Source organism: Pleurodeles waltl, chromosome 3_1 (assembly GCF_031143425.1).
Source record: "Pleurodeles waltl isolate 20211129_DDA chromosome 3_1, aPleWal1.hap1.20221129, whole genome shotgun sequence".
NCBI classification, from domain to species: domain Eukaryota; kingdom Metazoa; phylum Chordata; class Amphibia; order Caudata; family Salamandridae; genus Pleurodeles; species Pleurodeles waltl.
The window spans coordinates 712,043,875-712,065,568 of record NC_090440.1 but is presented as its reverse complement, the minus strand read 5'-3'; the positions used below and the strand labels follow the sequence as shown (position 1 = coordinate 712,065,568).

Genomic DNA, 21,694 nt, shown 5'->3' with positions numbered 1-21,694 from the left:
AACCATACAGCGGACATGAAGCATATAGGTGCATGCATTTCTAAACACCTGTAAAGCATGTTGCAAAGATGTAACATTGTATGGAGCATGAGTTACTAGACGCCAAGCATATAATTCAGTATAAGACAAACCATGTGGGTGGACACCCTACAGAACAAGGCATGTGATGTGGAACGCTCTATCAGACTAAACCTGCAAGTGGACCTGCTCTGCACTGTTCTAAGCCTACGTGGGGCATGCTAGTGAGGAGGGTAGGCCTGATTTTATAGTCTGCCGGACTGTTAACTCTAAACGTACCAGACATCCTGTCCATCTTATTTCAAGTGCTGTAGGATATAATGCATTTGAAATAAGGCGGACAAAATATCCATTACGTTTGCAATGGAGTAACCAGAGTGCCAAACTCTAAATCAGGCCCCAAGTCTACATGGTGTCATATATCACCTAGAAAGGCAATAAGCTACAGTAGAGGATCATCAGAAGTCTATTAGGGGCAGGTTCCTGTACAGGAATACAGTTACTATTGGGTATGCCGCTGTACATGACTTAGCCGTCACAGAGAGATACTACTTTGCAGGCAAACACCTACCTGTGTTATTCTACAGGACAAAGCATGAGGATTTGCAATGTAAAAAAGCACAAGTCGGCATGTTAAATGCCTAATAAATACAAATAAAAGAAATACTTTATGCTTTTCTTTCTATAACCAAATGGCTGAATTGGGGGTCACTGCAACCCCTGTCAGAACGCATCAACCTCTCTTTCTTTTTAAAACCCAACTCTGGTGGGGGGATTGGCGCAGGGGAACACAAATCAGGAAGCCGTGCCGCTCCTCCTCTGTTCCTGGTCTCAACAAGATTAATCACCACAAAATTGGCCAGTCACTGACCAGATCCCAGTTTACACACAAACAACAACACAGATTAACTGCTTTCAACTCATATCTCCATATAAATGCAAGACTTGATAGTACAGAATGCTGCCGCTTTGATCACTAGGCAGGAGCAAAAGAGGAAACACTGTCACTTTCTTAAGATACATTAGCATGAGTGATTCATACAAAGTAACACTATAGTAAAATGTACCTCTTCTCCACTTGAAATATGTCAAAACAGCAAGGATTGAGAAGGATGGTGGCTGCCAAGTGTAGCATTTTAGACATTAAAATTGGGGAAAATGTGACAAATTCCACTGGAAAAAAAAGGACTGCATAATTGTTCGATTTTGTACAGAGCGACATTCAATGCTAGTGCTGTTGTAAAAATATAAGTGACAGGGACCAAGGTATTCCACAGCTGCCAGCACCATCGACAGATCGTTACTGCTGCCAGCATAACCTACTAACCATCACACTTAAAAGTGTGACAGTCTGAACATACTACAGGCCACCCCAAGATGTAGGGATGACTTGGAATTCTGAGTTTTATCATTTATCAATAGACTGAATTACTAAACACGCTTAAAAAGCTCAAAACAGTCACCATGATTGCCACCATGTGTTGTACTCTTATAAACATGTGCAAGTGTTTAAAAATAAGTGCCAATGGCCAGCACTGAAACATCTGTACAAATTAAGTACTGGTCAGTGCCCAAATATATGTCGGATGGAATATTCAGTTTCAGTGGTGAAGTCTTGTATTATTTCGCAGGCAGTTTGGATTGATCATTCACAGGGGTGCTGGAGCTGGCAGGGTCACCAAATGGCTGCATCTGAGCATTTCTTGGTCACCCAGACTGAACATAACTCGCTTGCATCCACATTTTTACTCAGGGCGAGGAACAGAGAGAAGAAATTGCAAAGTGCTTCATGAAGGAAGGAATTCAACAGGATCCAGCAAAAAGGTCTGGAACCGGGCAGCATGCATGGATCTGGTACAGGGCATAGCCAATCACCCAGAAACTGACTCTTGACTACCACAATAACAGTAAGCTCAGCGGTACAAGATATGCATCCTGTCCCCTCCCCCATGTACCTCTCAGCCTGCAAGTAAGCAGGAGCACTACAAGCAAGCCGGTTACGACTGCAGATTACTTGCTGAAATTACATGAATTGATTCTACTTGTAAGGGTCATGGTTTCAGTGCAAACCATGTTTCCGCTTAGATCAGCAAGGATAGCAATTAACTCAGGGCATCAGGGCTATGCCTGCAACAAAACCAAAATTTTAAAACAAAAACAGTGCCTTTTGCAAACACTTAATATACTTGTTTCAACACAAATCTAGATGATCCCAACTGTTCTAACAAGGACTTGCAATCATGCTAGGAGATTCCTAACTCAATGCTATGTTCTCAATAGTAAAGTTTAAAAGCACAAAGGTGCGGCAGGCCATATAACCTTGGAGCTCAAGACATCGCCTTTCCATCAACAGTTCCTATTACAAGAGACCTCCTCGGAGAATTGGGAAGTAGCTCTCACTCTTGTGCAATAATATATTAGAATACTATATCCATATAGAAGTGGTGTGCCTTATTCTAACAGTTTATTCTAGCTCTGTATTACAATTTATGTGTCTGTATCTGCAAATTGTAAACAGCTACAACTCTATGAACAGCCTTTTTTGCACAACACAATACCAAAAATAATATTAATCAAATAAAAAATAAATAACTACTACACATTTGAAATATCTATAGTGCTCTTTCCAAACATTCTTTGACCTCAGTCTAGCCAGGCAGTCTTTTCTCTGTCTTTCAAAGGCACTTTTGGCTCCTGAAACTGTTTCACTTATTTCTAAGTGTATTTGGATTGTACGAACATCATTGTTTACTACTTTTCCTCAGAAACAAATTAAGCTGGCTCACAGAAGGTAAACTGTTTTATGTGGCTTAAAGTGACCATCTGTAACCGGCAGTGACCAACTGCATTTCAAGTTTCCTTTGGGTGCTAGACAAGGGGTATTAAACACTGGAGCACCTAATTTATGCATTAAACATACAGTCACGCTGCAGGTTAACATGCTTATTTTGCTGGAAAGATCAAAGCCACTCAGCAGCCTACAGGCAGAAACGTTGAGCTTCCCAGGAATAATCAACTAACACCAGGAGGCAGCTTTAGCCTTCCATGTCCATTGAGAAAAGTAACACCATTTAAGGACTTCCTGCGGCACAGCAACCTACCCCGGGGGATTACAGAATGGGGGAAAAGAAGACATTTTAATCTGGGAACCTGAAGAGCCATCAACCCAGAAGCTTTTACCTTTTTGGGTTTGGGAGGAGGTGAAGGAGTCCTTTCACGCTTCATGTGAGAACTCTTTTTGGTAGACTGTGAAGACTTGTTGCTCTCCTTCGTCCCGTTCTGTTTGTTGCTGCTGCTGCTGCTGCTCCCCTTTGCTGGGGCAGGGGGAGGGGGTGGCTGTGGCACAGGTTGTTTCACAGGTTTCTTCTTCTTTTTGGGAAGATCATAACTCAGGTACGATTCAAAGGACATAGTTGGCTGCTCAAACGTATCGTCTTTGTCATGGTCTACAACAGAAGAAAATTTAACAGATTTTTTTTCGTGAGGGCTAGTGTCTGTGGGATGGCTCTTACTCTTCTTCTCCCGCTCAGCTCGGGGCTTCTCATGATCTGTACTCAGACTATCTGTTTCAAGATAAGTACGGTCAATTTTACTTTTCTCCACATCATGGTGCTTCTGTTTCCGGACAAGCTCAGAACTGTCGTCAGAATGCACCTGTGACCGCTCCTTTTTAAATGTGCCGGGTGCAACAGGATGCTCGCGCCTATCGTCGGAGTGTAGAAAAGACCGTTCTTTTTTTGAGATGCTGGGTGGCGTTATGTGCTCTTGTCCTCGAACCCTCTTAGCATCAAGATCCCCACCCTGCCAGTTCTCAAGCTTATCTCTGCTGCTACCTGCTGAACACTGCTCCCTGTGCGGCTCTTTCACAGAGGGCTTGGATAATCTCTCATGGCTCTGGCTGTCCTCTGCTCGATGCTTCTCGCGGTGTGAAGGTCTGTGTTCCTTGTTGTGGCGCATTGCTAGCATGTCTACAGGCTCCTGATAACCCGTATCTGGCTCACCAGACAGAGGATTCCAGGAGGAACAGCTCTTGTTAGTTTTGCGGTGAGAGCGGTTCAGTTCAGACTCACGCTGGTCTATGTAAATAAGTGGTGGGCTGTCAGGAGCTTCCTCAACATGACTTTGTTCATTGTCTGAATCTTCCCTGTCAGAGTACTGGGCAGGTGGTGGCGACTGCCACCTGTCCTCCTGCATTCTGTGAGCACGCTCTGTATCTTTCCTGTTCTTCTTGCCAAGGTTGTCCTGCTCCATAGGCTTGCTGCGAGGGAGCTGGGCTGTGGCTCTGTACTGACTTTCCAGTTCATCTTCACAATCCTGCGGAGAAGAATCTCGTGGACGCTTTTGAGAACTACTTCGGTCAAGTTCTTGCTCCACAGAATGGACATTATTTCTGCAGAGAGAAGGAAACAAGGACTGATAAATATCCCTTTTAATTTGTAATGTGGATGAGAAAGGTTCTGGTGGAAGGGGAGGTGGGGGAGAACGTTTAAGAGTAGAAATCTACCTATAGCTGAAAATAGGAGGTCTTGGTGCCTGGGGTGGAACTGATCAAAAGTCAAGAGCCAAACCACAGAAAAAACAAACATTTTGGAGGAGTGTGGGGGAGAAGTAACATGAGGAACCTAAGCAGGACTCTAACAAGATCATGGGAGGAACTAAGAGGAGGAAGGAGAAAAGTTTAAAAAAATGTTTTTTACACTTTCCAAAAAGCAGATGTGCTAGTTACATAGGGCAGCTAACCTAAGAAAGCAACTGAGACCCTATTAAATATGCCTGTGCATTAACTTAAAGCAAAAAAATGCTTCTTGGAATCAAACATAGGTAGATATCATACAAAACAGAAACTGTGCCAATATAAAATGCAGGGCATGTAACATCTCATCATTCTGCGCGTTCCATTAAGGCAGAACCAGACTGTCACACTAGATTAATTTTGGGTGCTGATGTTCAGCATTTTTCTCAGATGCTCCTCATAACTTCAGTCTGCAGCTAACTAACCAGAAAGAATGTTATTATTTGGTAAAAAGGAGGGGGGGGGGACTGGATAATTAACCAAACACCAGAACTTTGAACCACACCCGCCTGGCAACTGCAAAGACACCTGGCCTATCACTTGTATTGACATGTATGTGACACTGAAGACACTGGCAGATACCATCAAAAGGCAAACTGACAGTCAAGAAGTCACAGACACTGGAGGATGGAGAGACAGTGATACACACCAAGTTAGAGATTACATAAACAGAGTCAAGATAGGCAAGGACATGGGTGTTGAGGCAGGGATAAAGGCCCACATACACGAAGACAGGGAAAGACAAGAAGGTAACCACAAACTGAATACAGGTATTACTGTATGTGTAAGTACACCTAAACACCCACACAGACTGCACCCAATACACCACAGAAACTCCCCACGGAATCTATCATAAAACCCCCTACAACTACTGAACACACAAACTTTTGTTGAGGATAAGATGCTCCACAGTGGTGTTACCCATAACTACTAACAAATGCCTCGCTATTCAGGCACACATTGGTGTTGCAGATTGGCTCAGGCCCTCGATCCCCACCCAGTCTCTCACTAGCGGACAACACTCAGTTAACTAATTGTCAGTACCAAGCGAACCCAGTAAGCCTACATTTTTTTTTTTTTTTAATTAACACATACTTGACATTTAGCATCTACCACAGACCTCACACAATTAACAGAACACACACAAAGGGTTGAACATACCTATCTGCTTCCTGTGGTACAAGCTTCTTCCACCGCGCCACCAGGGATTTTGCAAACTCTCCCACCAGCTCATGTTTCCGCAAGCTGTTCACAGTCTTTCCAACACCAGTCTCCTGCAAATGAAGAAACTATTAAAGCTCTGAACGTTTACCAGTGAAACTTTGGAGAATCTTCGGAGAAATCCAGCACAAAGGCAAGTTAAAGATGAAAAAGCTGTCACACATTTTAGGTTTTAAAATCAACAATTAGTAAAATACCCAGGTTATTCACCTAAACGGGTGTAGGCATTATTTCAAGAAAAACACACACTACACTGGCTCAAAATGGCTATGCTTAATATAATGAATGCTGAAGCAGGGCATTAAGGAGGGACAATGACGTAGTCTTTGACCAGGGCTTATATACAGGCTGAGGAACTGTGATAAAGGGACAGAGGCAACAAAGCAAATACACACTGTTTATTGATCTGGAATAGTGGTGTCCGTGAAGATTATCATCAGCATCTCCACCTTCGAGAGAAGAGTGGGTACAACTTCTGCCTCTTGCTAAACCTATTATCTAGAGGACAAAAAAAATAAAAAATAAGAAGGAAAATTACGAAACCAATTCACATGTCTTACCACAAGAATGTCAATTGTTATGGGCAGTTCAGCAAGTCTCTTCAAGCTCTTGTACAGCTGCCAAGAAAAAGAAAGAAAACCATTAAAATTTGTCAAGCAACATCAGGTCAACGGAGCACTCGGTGAACAGATATCGGATGCAGCTGGATCATCAGTGACTCCACAGACGTCAGGTAACTGAAGTGACCCCGTAACACTTTCCGCATTCACAACAGAGTTTTCAATTCTGTGCACACACAGAAGGCTCAGATCTTTAGATAGTTTATTACATGATGATGTTTAGGGGACCGGGTGATTTAGACAAATATTTAACCAGCTAGATGTCAGAACAGAATATCTCTCGAAAGCTACACTTAGAGGATAAATACTGTTACAAATTCTTCGCCTAAAGTCCCATAGCTATCCAGATATTAAAAGTCAGCGCGACCCGTTTGAAGCACTTGCACGACTGCTTGATGAGACAGTGCACCTGAGCTTTCATGCCACAAAGTCATCTGTTAGGGCTGCAACATTTCACTTGGAACTGATTTAGACCTGGAAATATGTGTCTGACAAAAGCTTAAGTACAGCCTCAATTGCAAAAAGGCACTATAAAAAAATCTGACATGGGAAGGAGCCAAAATGGTGGTGGAGTAATAGCCACTCTATTGGACACCATTCGATATAACAAACCTGATGCCTCCACCTGATGCCCATTCAAGTCACTCAAATTGGCAGATCCTTACTGACAAAGCTTATTGGATGCCTTTTAGTATGCCTTTAACACCCAGCAGTGAAAAAAGTCTTAGTATTCAAATGCATGGAGGATGTGACAGCAGGACACCAAATGACGGCGTCCTCAATTACTACTCCATGCCTGTGATACCCATCTACGAAGCAGTCGCTGCTTGTTGGTGCAGCCAGAGGGAGGGGAGTGCTGGAGCCCCCTGGGGTGGTGTCAGCAACTGCCGACCCACCTAAAGGGAGAAGCAGGGAAGGAGATACTTTGCAAGGCAAGGTAGCTCGGAAATGGCAGGCTGGAGCATCAGAGGAACGCAACAGCCAGAAAAGGGGCATGCAGCCCTTGAAATAACTTCTCTGGACCCAGCAGCAGGACCTGGGAGCTCCTTGGTGGGAAGAACACGGGGGAGCGCCCAAGTGAAATTCCTCTGCAATTTATTTGGAAGAGAATCCTATTGAGGCCTTCATTTTATGACCCCAGACACCTGGGCAACAACCTAATGTGTGAGGCAAACATTACCGGGCTTGCGTTGCTTCATCTCCATCTGAAAAGAGGGGAGATACGCCCCATGGAGTGAATGTAAAGGCGACATAGGGTCTTACTTAAATACTGTCTGTTAGAGCAAACAGGAGTGAAATGGGAAGATTGACAGGGGAGAAATTAAGGGCCTTTACCATGCAATGTTTTAGCAGGACTCACCGGGCTGTATTCGCTGAACCTCTAAGCTCACCATCTAGATCAACCAACACAACGCCTCTCTCGACCAGTACAGTGTAATATTTTACTCTTTCTATGTCCACCTGTGGAAAGGCTAATAGAAAAACAAAAGCTCCGATGGCAATGCTAGACCTCAGGACATTGTGGCAAAGCTTGGCCTGAAATTGTCTTTTGTTTGCTCCCTTCTGCAGGGAGCAAACAAAAGACAATTCAATGCAAACAGTAAAGTGATGGTTTTACAAGACTTGGCTCCCACAACTCTCGTAAAAGGGTGACAATTTAAGGCATGGGTACTCGCAAACATTTTCCCAGGGGCCAAAACGTTTGGTCTGTGATGCGCCTGGGGGCCACATTGATGCCAGGGCTGTGGCGGTCAAGTGGGGTGGCTCAGGGAATTGGTGGCAAGGTAGATGTAGGAGAAGCAAATTATATACATCTAGTGGCTGAAATAAACAATGGAAAACCAGAAAACATGGAATGAATCCCGGCTTACCCACTTTTCCAAATTGTGTGATCCTAGGCAATTGTTTAGTCTCACTTCACTCCCTTTTCTGCATGATCACATTTAAGATGACCTCGAAATACATGACTCATGGTGTGCGCTGCACAAAACCTGCCTCTATGTTTGATTTAATAAACTATAATGTTGTTAATGTATGATAGGAACCCAGGCCACCGATAAAGTGCACATACCAAGTGACTGGCCTCTTCAATTTACTATTGGTGGTGTTCTCAGGATAAGGGAAATAATTAATGTTTCAAAACTTATGTTTCCAAATGTATGTTAGAAAACTATCACTTTTAAAGGAATACATCTCAGTGCACTGATAAAATAAATTGTACTAAGGCAAAAAGGTTCTGCATGTTAACTAAATACACGTTTTTAATTTTAAAGAGACTGTCTTAGTTTTACACTTGTGCGGCAATATGTCTTTCAAAATAAAGGCGTTTCTAAAGTTAAGTGCAGGAGTCCCTAGTTACTTCCTTTCTTTAATACCAATTAAGTTTGAAATAAATGATTGTGTGTGTATTTAATATTTGTATTGTTAGTGCAGAGTCGAGCAAACAGCTGCCAGTGCTCCTGTTGCCCAAGGGGCTGCATGTAAAGGTCAGAGGGGCCGCATGTAAAGGTCAGAGGGGCATACTTTGAGTATCCATGGTTTAAGGGGTAGCAGCATTTCGTATAACTACTGATAAACCTGAAATATTCACACTGATGCTTACATAAACAGAAGTGAAAGGACTCAAGTTAAGAACTTCCATTTTGATGGGCCAGATCTTAAACTAAATATTCAGGAATTAGTATCCCCCTATCCCTGTCAATGATGGTCCCTGCTAATTGGTCAGAGTTAGTAAAAGATATTAAGCAGGGTTTGAGTAAATGGAGTACGCTCCCACTCTCTTCGAAGGGACGCATGGCGACAAAATATAAATGAAAAACATACAGAGGTTGCTATATTTATTTCAGGCCATGCCCTATCCTACACCCAAAGATGGTGTATCCCTTCAGAAAACGGTTAAAAAAATACATTTAAAAAAAGGAAAGGTACTCATGGACGGAGCAGTAAAAGACAGACCTTTATAAGATGTTCTTTGGTTGCCAAAAGATACCAGGCTCAAGAATGCCTACGTCAGTGAAACCTTGAACACCACCATGAAAACATGGGGCAAGACTGACATTAAATTAGGACTTTCCACATGTCTATTCCGATTTACAACCATTCATCAAAACCCAGACTTTAATCTTGCCAACACAGGAACAGTCTTCCAAAGTTGGAAGGATGGGTACTGCCTGATCTTGGGTCACATGTTTGAGAAATTCAATGTTACATTTTTTCTACAATGGAAAGCAGACTAAGATTACGGGGGACAGGTTATTTTGTGTGCATCTATGCCTCTTGGCAACACACCCACCAGTGAAAAAAGCGGCAACAAGAACTCACAGCATTTGGAAAACATACAAAGCAATGCCCAGAATTTAAGTGGGGAGCTTCTAACATCTATAACATGGATACTCAAAGTACGGCCCGCGGGCCTCATGCGGCCCCTCTGACCTTTACATCCGGCCCCCTGGCCAACAGGAGCACTGAGCAGATGTTTGCTCGACTACACACTAACAATAAAAATATTAAATAGACACACAATCATTTATTTCAAACTTAAAAGAAAGGAAATAACTAGGGACTCCTGCACTTAACTTTAGAAACACCTTCATTTTTAAAGACATCTTGCAGCATAAGTGTCATAAACTAAGACAGTCTCTTCAAAATTAAAAAGTGTATTGAGTTAACACGCAGAACCTTTTCACCTTAGAACAATTTATTTTATCAGTGCATTGAGATGTATTCATTTAAAAGTGATAGTTTTCAAACATAAATTTGGAAACATTAATTCTTCCCCTTACCCTGATAACAGCACCAGTAGTAAATTAAAGAGACAAGTCACTTGGTATGTGCACTTTATGGGTGGGCTGGGTTCCTATCATACATGAACAACAACATAGTTTATTAAATGAAACATAGAAGCAGGTTAGAAGCAGCGCACACCATGAAATCATGTAATTCGAGGTCCTCTCATATGTGATAATGCAGAAAAAGGAGAGGAAGTGATATTGAACAATTGCCAAAGCTCACACAATTTAGAAAAGTGGATAAGCCAGGATTAATTCCATGTTTTCTGTTTTCCCATTGTTTATTTCAGCCACTAGATGTATATCCTTCGCTTCTCCTACACCTATTTTGCCACCAATCCCCCCAGCCACCCCACCCGACCGCCACTGCCCTGGCATTAATGCGGCCCCGGGCACATCACGGACCAAACTTTTAGGCCCCTGGGAAAATGTTTGCGAGTACCCATGATCTATAAGATATTATAGACAGGAGATGCACTAATTCAATGAGGCTTCCCAAGAAAATAGGAGAAGATCCATAGCTGTCTGATAAAGAGCAGGGAACATTTTGGGAGGTCGTAACCAGAGAGCATTAAAATATCATACACAAAGAACCAAGATACAAACTGATGCATCACTCAATCTTACCGCACAAAGATTAAAACTGATTTAACCAAATCCTCAAGGGACGCCCTGGAGATGCCTTAACATATGGCGGTCCTTTGATAAACTGCAATAATTTTGGAAAGAGGTCTTATCCCACATAAACAAATAATAGGGTCCATTATTGCGGAAACTTCAGAGCTGATTCTATTGGGACTCGGAGTCCATAAAGCACAAACTATGACCAAAGGAACACTAGCATTATAAGTCGAACACTTATTGACAGCTACTAAACAGCTAATTGTGGCAGATTGGAAAAAGTAAGAAGCTCCCACGATTCAGCGACAGTACTTGAAACGTTTGAATGTATTAGCCATGGAAAAGATAATGAATGATCAGGTTAAGCAACGGGATAAATTTCAACAAATTTGCAGTCTATTAAAACCCAAAATCTGTTCAACGAGATCACACAGACTTCGAGTTCTTCATCTGAACTATTAATACAGAAACAACCTAAAAGGAGCAGATGGAGTACTGGGAATAGCAATGAAGAACAGAGAATAGGCTCACTTTGAGCTTCAACATTACTGGTGGGTGTGGGTAGAGGTATTATGAGGTGCTTTATAGGTTTTTTTCTTTCTTTTTGCTTCCTTCTTTTTATCTTGTTTAAAAAAAAAAAATCTAAAACGGGGAGGTATTCAAGCTGTTGTGGCTATATGCTCTTGTAACCATCAATTCTCCAAATGCCCCTCAATGAAAGTTGGTGAAAGCGAAAAAATATCAGACAAACCACTCTGAAAAACGACACAGAGATATGTGAACATGTTCTATTTTTTTTTTTTTTTTTAAACATGAATTTATAGTACAGGCAAAGGCTCAAACTATATATTCAACACACACTGCTGTCAGGCAAGTCCTTACATTCGGTGAAAGTCCTCAAATCAGTGACAACCTTAACAGAACGGCTACATTCCCAGGAAGGGTTGATAGGCTTCGCTTTAAGGCATTAGCATTTACATCTGCAGAGTGTATTTGTCAGAGAGGTTATTCCTTCTCAGTTTAAACACATGTGGAAGGAGACACAAACTTTGAGACCTGGATTTGATTCAACTTTTGCCCCTGATGAAAAGAGAGACAACATGGTTTTGATCGAGTGTCTTTACCCCTCTGCTACAAATTGTCAATATAGGTAAAGTAAATATGCAAAAAACGCAACTCAGCGCAAGGCAGTATTCTCACTGGCATTTTTTAAAAGTGATTCTGCTACAAAGGGAAAAAAAAAATGCCTGCTGTAAAGGTTTTCCTGCTCCTTGCGTCTAAGGTCTGCCTGCAAGGCAAAATGCAGTTGAGACAATCAGCCCAGCCGCTGCTCTCTCAGCTCCATCCCAATCAAGGTCTAGCAGGTACACCAAAGAAAACGAGCATGCACTGAAGAAAAACACACATTTAAATTCCAAAATGTAGTTGTGAAATATCTTCTACAACTAAAAATAAATCTGGTAAGTGTTTCTGAAAAACATTTTCACTATTAAAAATTCACACTCTTAAGTGCATCTGCCTGGCATTGTCCTGCTGAGAAAGAAGTTGCCTCACTGGTAAAGACAATACAACACCACACTGAAGAGTTTGAAGAAAGGCAACAGTGTGCACAATATATAAACATATCTAATATCACTGACCCTCTACATCAGTGGTTCTTCACCTTTTGACTTTTGTAGACTCCCACTGAATCATTTCTGGAATCTGTGGACCCCCACTGATTCACTAATGGAAGTGAGGACCTCCAGCCTAAACAATTTCTATGATCTGAACTTCAAAAAAATACAAAAACAACTGTACACTAAACAAATTCTCAAATATTTTGTTTAATTCACAATCAACTATAGAAAGGCTTTTCACAATTTCAATTTTAACAATATTTAATTTTGTAACACACTTGCAGTCCCTCTGTGTAGGCCTCACAGATGCCTAAGGGGCTTCAGACCACAGGTTAAGAACCACAGCTCTTCATCAACAAAAGTTATTAGGATATCAGATAGTAAGGCCAGTTTGGGATGAGAGTCCCAAATGCACGCAGTCGATCCTTTTTTTGAACGTCACTCAAACATCTTGTTCTTCGTCCACGCATGTCCTCATTTTCTCGATGGTGTGGGGAGCACTGTGATAATCCTCTCAAACTGGGAAACAAAGAAGTCAGCTATCTGAATCATTCAGACTGAAATGTGATGATATATAGATTTCTGAGAGTTTCACCTCCAGGCTACCTGTTCTCATTTGATCCCTTTTTCCCCCCCAACATTAGTGCACAGGGAGCACATTAGTAAAACAAGAAGCCGAATGAATGAGCTCGCATAGGAGATGCTGACCCAGCCCACCTTTTTTGTTTAATTAATTTTCTAATTAATTTTCTCTCCTTATAAGGAAGACTGTCTCCATCCTACAATAGTTCTCCAGGGCTAAAGCTAAAGGGGGCATTACAAGCACACGATAGAGGACTATTTTTTTTGTGTAAACGTTGCTCAGGTTAGGTACCACCGTTTAATTGCTGCTGACAAAATGTGCTGGGGGCATGAATTGGATAAAGGATCTGATCTATTGACAATGCAGGTGTAGAGGCATCCTTATTCCCTTCTATGTCTAGATTCTGACACATCTGGCATCTACTGAGGGTATATCGGTCAGTCTGGGTCGGCATATCTGTCAGAGTGTGGGTCAGGTTTGGTACTGGGTAAACACTGGGCACCCTCTAAGGCATATGGTGTTTTGGGGGAGGATCCATATATGAAGAATAAAGCTCATATCTGGGAGACATGTGATCGCCTCTGGTGTTTACAACATCCCATGTGAAGCACTAGCTGCTTACTCTATAACTGGTATTGTGTATGCACCATGTTCATATGGCCAACATCTTCGGCCATTGTTCTCCCATGAAATGCAGTTGTATGCTCACTTTTATGACTAGTATGATAACCTATGGTGGCACACACAGAATCTGAATTAATTCCACAAGTAAAGTTTGGTTTAAAAAAAAAGGAGGGTATCTACTTCCTACACTATAATCTGGTGCCAGGGGGCTGGATCGTGAAGCTCTACCTGAAGAAGACTTATTTTTCAATGTAGCACTGCCAATTACAGAAATTCTAATTGAAAGGCCAAATGTGGCAGGGCCAAGGAGAGGCCTCGAATTCAGCCTCTCCGTGACCCTGAGTGCTTCATGAAAATGCTCCAAGCAGTGGCCCTCCACCCAGGGAGCAAGGGTGTATATCTAGTGACTTAACTGGATGGTATCCTCCTCAAGCAGCAGTGTATTATAAAACCTGTTTAACTTGGACACCCTTCATGTCAACTTTCTGGTGAAATTCAATAAGCTTTGTCTGTACTCCAGCTCAGGTCACGTATACCTTATGATTCATAAAAAAAACCCATGTACAGTAAAATTACCCCACAAGACGATTTTTCTAATTTAGCGCGCAGAGCTCTTGAATGGGGCTATTCAAAATAGGGACTGGGATAGGTTAATTAACCCACTCCCCCGCCTTGATGTATCCCATCTTTATTATCTGGTCCATCAACATGGGAAAATAATCTAGCTCAGTTGAAAAATCGCCTCCTTGGATCTACTAGGAATGTAAGGTTGATTTATATTGGTGGCCAGCCATTATGGAAGCCTGAAATGGCATAGCCCTTCAACATTTTCAGGAATGGTGGAAGCAGGTCAATCTGGGGTACAAATGTGGACAGTCTGTCAAACAAAAACAGCTGATTTCTAACTGACCACTACTTTCAAATACAGCTCATTGGAGCTCCTTGCTACAACCTTTGCACCTGGCCCAGGTCAAAACTCAGCATAATACATCCTTCTCAGGTTGGCGAGTGTGTATGTTATGAGATACATAAGCAAGCTAAACGGTGGGTCTATTTAATTCATGTATAACTGATAAATCATAGGGGAGTGCAAATGGTTGACAAATCAAAAGTATGAGTGGTACTACAAGTATGAAATAATAAGTTGCCATATGTTTGTGAGCATCCAAGGCATACGTTTGCCACCATGCTTAAGACAACAGTGACATACACTCAATATCACATATATTTACATTGAGCAAATGCAGAATAACATGATTATTACTCTTTGCGTTCTGATAGACTCTTCAAGGTCTATGTCAAGTACAGAAGTGAGTTGTATGCTCCAACAGGTGATGTTCAAAAGTCTTCTCCCCTGGGAACGTTGTCTAAAGTACCAGAAGACAGCACTAAACGCATACCTTTCCAAATTCACAACTTCTACTGGAACTACATGCACCTGGATTACTTTTGTAACTGGACTCTAGCTCCAGCTCTTTCAGAAAGTCAAATTGCTCCGAGGTCCCTTAGAAGTAGTCCTTTTTGTTACTCATCCTAACAGCCAACTCCAGAAACCCAAAAGTTAGCATCCAGACCTGAGCTCCATAAAAACAAAAAAGTTAGCATCCAGACCTGAAACTTGAGCAACTAATGCCTTCATTCTTAAGGAAAGAACCTCCATGGCTTTCCCTCTCACCATCTACTTCTCCCCCAGCACCCCCACCCTGAAGGAGATTTCCATATTGACTGAGTGAGAAATCATGCAGCACACTCCCCTCCCCAGGACGGTTTTCACTCCCCCCATCAATGACCATGGGCTTTCCTCACATCCTAAATTGTTCTTTAAAGCACAGAAGGTCTTCTGCATGAACAGTTTTTCCTTGGTTAGCTAGAACACCGGACCTTGGTCACTTGCGTCAGGAGGCCTTCTTGGGTCCACTCTGGTTCTTAATTTTACCTTTATTTTATATTTTAAACATTTTAGGCTGACATCACTTTTAGCAATGACATTTTACACAATTTGTGCTTGCACGAGATTATTCAGAGAAAACATTGTACATCTGTTCAAGGCTAGGCATACAGAACAAGATATCCTAGTGATTCCATTGGTCTTTCAGAGATAGCTTCCAGGCATATCACTGCATCAGAGCTGTGCCTATAACAGTATGTGGTTTTGATGCTATAAACTATGCACTGCCTGGGGGGTTGGGTGGGGGGGGGTGTCAGCTCTCCGGATATAGGAGTCTCAGGCTATCCTATTAAATCGGGCAGAGGGTACACTGGCTAGGCTCTCTGATTGTAGATGGCGCTAGGTAGGAAGATATAGATTTAGGATCACCATGGTTGGACTCTTTATTCTTTTGACCATGTTAGTAACACCGTTTACAATGCTTTGTTTCATCTGCCTAATTGCAGCTCATTCTCTCTATGCAAGAATATGACTGCTTCAAGTAAATGTGAGAAAACTTCTATTCATATCTTTCTTGTGTTTGCCCTGGGCATGCATGAGTTAAACAATGAAAGGGGTAAGATTTGTTTCCACAACTTCCTTGGGAGTCAGAGTGTCATGTTTGAGGTTGCCATAATCATCTGGTACCCTGGGAAGATTGGGGATCCAGATGAGGCACTATGAGCTTGCTAGGAATTGGGTCGGCAATTCCTGGTGGTGTAGAAGGACTCAGTCCTCTTGTCCTGAAGATCTGCTGCCCTAATACACAGTCCTACCTTTAGTGAGAACCGTATAACATGGCGCCACCAACGTTTATAGATCAGGTACTTATTTAACAGGTTTCCTGAGCAGGTCACCCATTTACCTTAACACTGAGATGTTCGTGGTGTTAGGGATTAAACCCTCCTCAGCATTATAGGGCGTACCTATATTTGTCTGTAGGTTGTTCAAGTGTGAACATTTAAAACAATACCCCACTATAGTGTAGTTCCTCTCTGAATTCCATTCATTAAAATGACAAATGTAATTAATACTCTTGCTGATGGTGGACCTGCTGTTACAGCACAGTTAACATTACATGTGCTACCTAATAGGAGTGGAGATGTTACCTTCATGGTTGAGGCTCCCAATGCTTATAAAACTTAAGTATTTTACTCATGGGTCACTTTCCCAGTGGTCAATGCTAATACAAACACATTCCACATATGCCCTGAAACTATACAGAGCTTATAATAATTTAGAAATACCACTAACATTTCAGGAACATCAAAATTGGTTCCAAGACACGCTACCACTTGCTTTTGAAAACATCAGACTGAGTCCCCTCTGCAATGTGGGGGCTACATTGCCAGCCCTAGCCGGCTATACACCACATCCTAATATACAATAACTAAATGGGGCTGAGTTCTACCAATTATTCAATGGTCTAGTTAGACTATACAGACATTTGACGCAGTTTGTTATGCGTACAGTTACAAGTGCCCCAGCAAGGACAGTTCAAGCTGGGCAGCCACAGCTGGGTGTGTCTGCAATTAGTTTGGTAACAGTGACACTTGACCCGCACAAGCGGCAGTACCGCCGCTAGAAACAATCGCAACGGGCGCTGGATTTCAATCAAGCCCGGCGGCATAGATAAAGACCGGAGCGCGACGCCGCTCCGCTACATCCACTAGTCAAACAGCATTTGCAACGGATCGAATAATATGATGTATCAGGACAGGGGGTGTATTGCTACATACACTACGTGCATGCGGCAGCACTACGTGCAAGGTAAACAGTGGTGCAGAGTGTGGACCATTGGCCTCTGCTTTCATTGGCCTTCGCTTCCATTTTGGTTCACGACTCCATTTTGTCGAGTCTGGTTCGGTGCGTAAGGCACTGTTCTGTGTTTTTCCACAAGCTTCGGCAAGCTGAAGGGTGGGGTGTTTTTCTGCTCAACTTCGCTTCATCTGCCTGGTACGAAGGGCGCTATTTACATTCCACGAGCTATCAGTTAGAACAACAGGGGGATGCGCCTGTACACAAGGAGGAATGCAAGCTTCACCTTGGAGTCCTCTCCTGGGAACTTGGCCCGTTCTGAGGAGACGTCTCGAAGGGTGAACAAGGTACCGCCGATTGCACAATTTGTAAAGGAGGGGGTCTTTTTCTAGAAAAGACTCCTGGGCGTTAGTAAATACTATAAAAGTTGGGGGACTGGATGGGCTGGTTTAGGAACTCTCTTCTGGGTTGGACGCAACGCCAGGAGGACTGATTGTCCCGAACAGAGGCTCCCTGTGCTAGCTGATTTGGGTTCCCCAGCTTTGTGTACGGCGGAGGGATGCAGACGCTCTTTTCGGTGAAGCTTTTCAATTTATTAAGTGTATTGTGTGTGCGCGCGTAATGTGTACTTATTCTTGCAGTCATTTTCATGCCATTGAGCATTGAAGTATATTGTGTGTGCGCGCGTAATATGCACTTATTCTTGCAGTCATTTTCATGCTATTGAGCATTGAGGTATATTGTGTGTGCTTGTATTATATGCACTTACTTTTGCAATTATTCACAGAGTGCTTATATCTTTATCATTATTCTCATGTTATTCTCCTGATGTATATGTATATATATATTAGTGTGGTTTAGTTTTGCTAGCTGAGAACTTGCCCCTTAAATAAACTTGATTATTCTACTTACGAAGGTGTTTGAGAGTGATTGCTTTACATTGTGCCTTAAAATATCCTGAAGTGCATAGTTTTGATATTCTGAAGAGTAAAGCAGCACAAATTGGTGTAGTCGTTTGCAGGATTCGAAAAAAAAAAAAAAAAGGGAAAATGCTTAATAAGATCAAAGCGAGCTCAAAAGCAGGTTCTCATGTAGCAAATCCAGACATAGAAATACCGGGGTGGGAAACTGCCCCGTATAAACTTTTAGCTCAGGAATGGTCACGTTGTGCTGGTTTGTGTGAAAATTGGAATGCGTGTATGTTGAATGTGGAACCTGAAGATCTTCTTATATGCTTACAGAAAGTTTCAATTGACAAGGGAAGGGAGATTTGTGCATTGGGGAGGCGAGGCTGGATCTTGCTTTCTGCGTACCGAAAGTTGTATGAAAAATGTTTACAGTTACAAAAAGACCACGAGCAGCTGGGGAAGGAGTTAGTAGAAGCCCGAAATTCCTCTACCATGCTAGCTTGTCAAAATAAATTATTAAGTGATAAGTTGGAAATGTACCAACTGGTTGCAGAGAGAACGGCCGTTAGCGTAGCTAAATATAAACACAAGAAACGAAGAGGGAAAGTTAATAAAAAGAAGGTGCATTTAGCTATCTCTCAGGCAGGATTAGCCTTTGACCCTGAATTTTGGGATGGAAACATCTGGGATACATCTGATTTTTCAGATGGGTCTGGGGGCGATGACTGCCAAGATGTTAGACAGGAGAAGACAGAGCGCAGGAATGTTGTCCGTGCGCAGCCCATATATCGGCGAAAGTTACAGCATAGCCCAGCTAATCCTGGAGGGGTGATGTTGGATGCCCTGGAGGATTATACACAGCAAGAACTAAGTGATGTGATAGACAGATTTCGACAGAGGTCTGGGGAAACATTGCTTACGTGGTTGGTGCGGGTGCACGATATGGGGGGGCCAGGGGGTCCAATTGGATCATGGCGACGCCCCGAGGCTTTGTATGTTAAGTACAGACCCGGTTATTCAAAATGAGTTTAGAACCTATCCAGGGAATGGTCCCATGACCAATTTGTTAGAGCTAGCTGCGCAAGGGTGTGCTCAGAAGTATCCGACAGAGTCAGACTGGCCGCCTAATGATAAACCTTGGTATACTTTGAGAGATGCAGTACAGAGATTGAAGGAAGAAGGGATGAAAACAGCTATCTTTATGGGTAATGCCCATGATTTGATGAATGGAATTTTAAGTGTGTCTGTGCAAAACCGGCTGATTAGGGCCGCTCCTCCTGTATATAAGCATGTCATCATGACTTTGTTAATTAATCAGACGGGTAACCCATTGTCTCAGGTGGTAGAAGCAGTGCGTGAGTTAAGTGATTTAGGAGAATGGGCTAAGCCAGAGAGGAATTCATGGTCTGAGATTCGTACTGATAACAACAGGGTGACAAGGCGAGACATGTTTCAGGCCTTGCTGCGAGATGGGGTGACCAGGAATGAAATTGATGGGATAAGCACCAAGGACATGTGGGAAATGTACCGCAAACGCGGTTTGGATAAAAAGGAGGGGAGCAGGAAAGGGAACAAGAAGGATAACAAAGTGGTGAACCAGAGAAAGGCAGGAGGGGAGGAGCGTGAGGGTGAAAAGGGAGAGAGAGGGAGAGAACCCCACAGTAGAGAGAGATCCCCAGAGGACGGAAATTGGGAGGAAGAGCACCGAAGCGCAGAGGGAACCCGGAGCAGGGGGAGAGACCGGGAACTGACAGGTTCTGGGAAAACTCGAGGAAGAGAGCGGGAGAGGGAGCTGGTAAGCTCAGAGAGGTTGCGAAGCAGAGACAGGGAGGAGGAGTTCCCTGAGAATTACCGCAAACTGTATCCAGATTTGACTTGGGCAGACTCTGATGTGCGCAGAGTGAAAATAGATTAGGAAACAGGCCAAACTCCGGTGCAGGGATGGGCTCGCAAAGATAACAGACCTCATGTCAAAGTAGAAATTTATTGGAAACGTGGAAATGTTCAAAAAGTTCGAGCCCTCGTTGACACCGGAGCGGAGGCCACTTTGATTCATGGCAATCAAAGAAAATTCTGGGGACAGTACTTCACCATTACGGGATTGGGCGGAAAAGAAACCCCGGCAGTGCAGATAGTGGTTCCCATGAAAATAGGGGCACTTCCAAAGAGAGAATACACTGTCCTGATTGTGCCCATTCCCGAATACATTATTGGAATTGACATTTTGAAAGGGATGACCCTACATTTGGAAGATGGATGTTATCAATTTGGTTCCAAAAGATTTATATCAATAGCCGCCGCAAGGGTGGGGCTGTTGAAGATTCCTCCGGTAACACTTCCCCAAGCTACTAAGGTGATTCAAATGAAACAGTACAGAATACCGGGAGGACATGAGGAGATTAGCCAGACTATACATGATTTACTAGAGGCCGGGGTAATAGTTCCCATCACCACTGCGTGGAATAAGGCCCTCTCGCCTGTTCGTAAAAGTGATAACAGTTTGAGGATTTGCATTGATTATCGCCAATTGAATAAACATACACCTCCTCTGACTGCAGCGGTCCCAGACACCATTACCTTGATTGAGAACATACAGAAACACAGTGGGACTTGGTATGCAACCATTGACATTGCCAATGCCTTCTTTACGATACCAATAGCTACTGAGAGCCAGCCTCAGCTGGCATTCCAGTGGGCGGGGCGTCAGTACACCTTCTGTAGATTACCCATGGGGTATTTACATAGCCCCACTATCTGCCACCGGCTGGTGGCAGAGCATTTGGATGAAGTACCAGTGGTTCCTGGTGTGCAAATTTCTCACTATATAGATGACGTGATGATGCAGGGAGAGACGCAAGAACAGGTGCAAATTCAGCTAGACAGGGTGGTGGAACATTTGAAGAATCAAGGGTGGGAGATTAACCCCGAGAAAGTGCAGGGACCGTCTCAGAGCGTGAAATTTTTGGGCATTCAGTGGAATCAGGGACACAGAGAAGTGTTGCCAAAAGTGAAACAAAAGATTAAGGAATTCGCAGTACCGCGAAATCGGAAGGAAGCCCAGAGTTTTATTGGACTATTCGGGTATTGGAGACAACATATACCCCATTTGTCTCAGATTTTGGCCCCATTGTACAAAGTTACACGAAAGAAAAATGCGTTTGAATGGGGAGAGCAGGAGCAGCGCGCGTTTGAATTGGCGAAAGACGCCATTCAGCATGCTTTGGATTTGTGGCCGATTCGAGAGGGAGACATTGAGTTGAATGTGACAGTCCAGGGGCAGTATGCCAATTGGAGTTTATGGCAAAAACAAGGAAGAAAGAGGGTGCCCCTGGGATTTTGGACAAAGAAGTTACCTGAGGCAGGAGAGCGGTATACTCCCTTTGAGAAGCAGCTGCTGGCCTGCTATTGGGCCCTGGTTGATACTGAGCAAATTA

The 21,694-nt window shown here is 43.0% G+C and overlaps 1 protein-coding gene across 1 annotated transcript in view; it reads right to left on the bottom strand.

Annotated features, from left to right (window-relative positions):
* Positions 1–21,694, bottom strand: part of ELOA (elongin A) — a 121,970-nt gene that overhangs the window by 77,250 nt on the left and 23,026 nt on the right. Inside the window, exons 2-4 of the mRNA XM_069223451.1 lie at positions 6,373–6,429; positions 5,753–5,865; positions 3,199–4,408 (exon numbers count right to left, since the gene is read on the bottom strand). Of these exons, the coding sequence (XP_069079552.1) occupies positions 3,199–4,408; positions 5,753–5,865; positions 6,373–6,429 (1,380 nt within the window). The remainder of the gene's footprint in view (positions 1–3,198; positions 4,409–5,752; positions 5,866–6,372; positions 6,430–21,694) is intronic.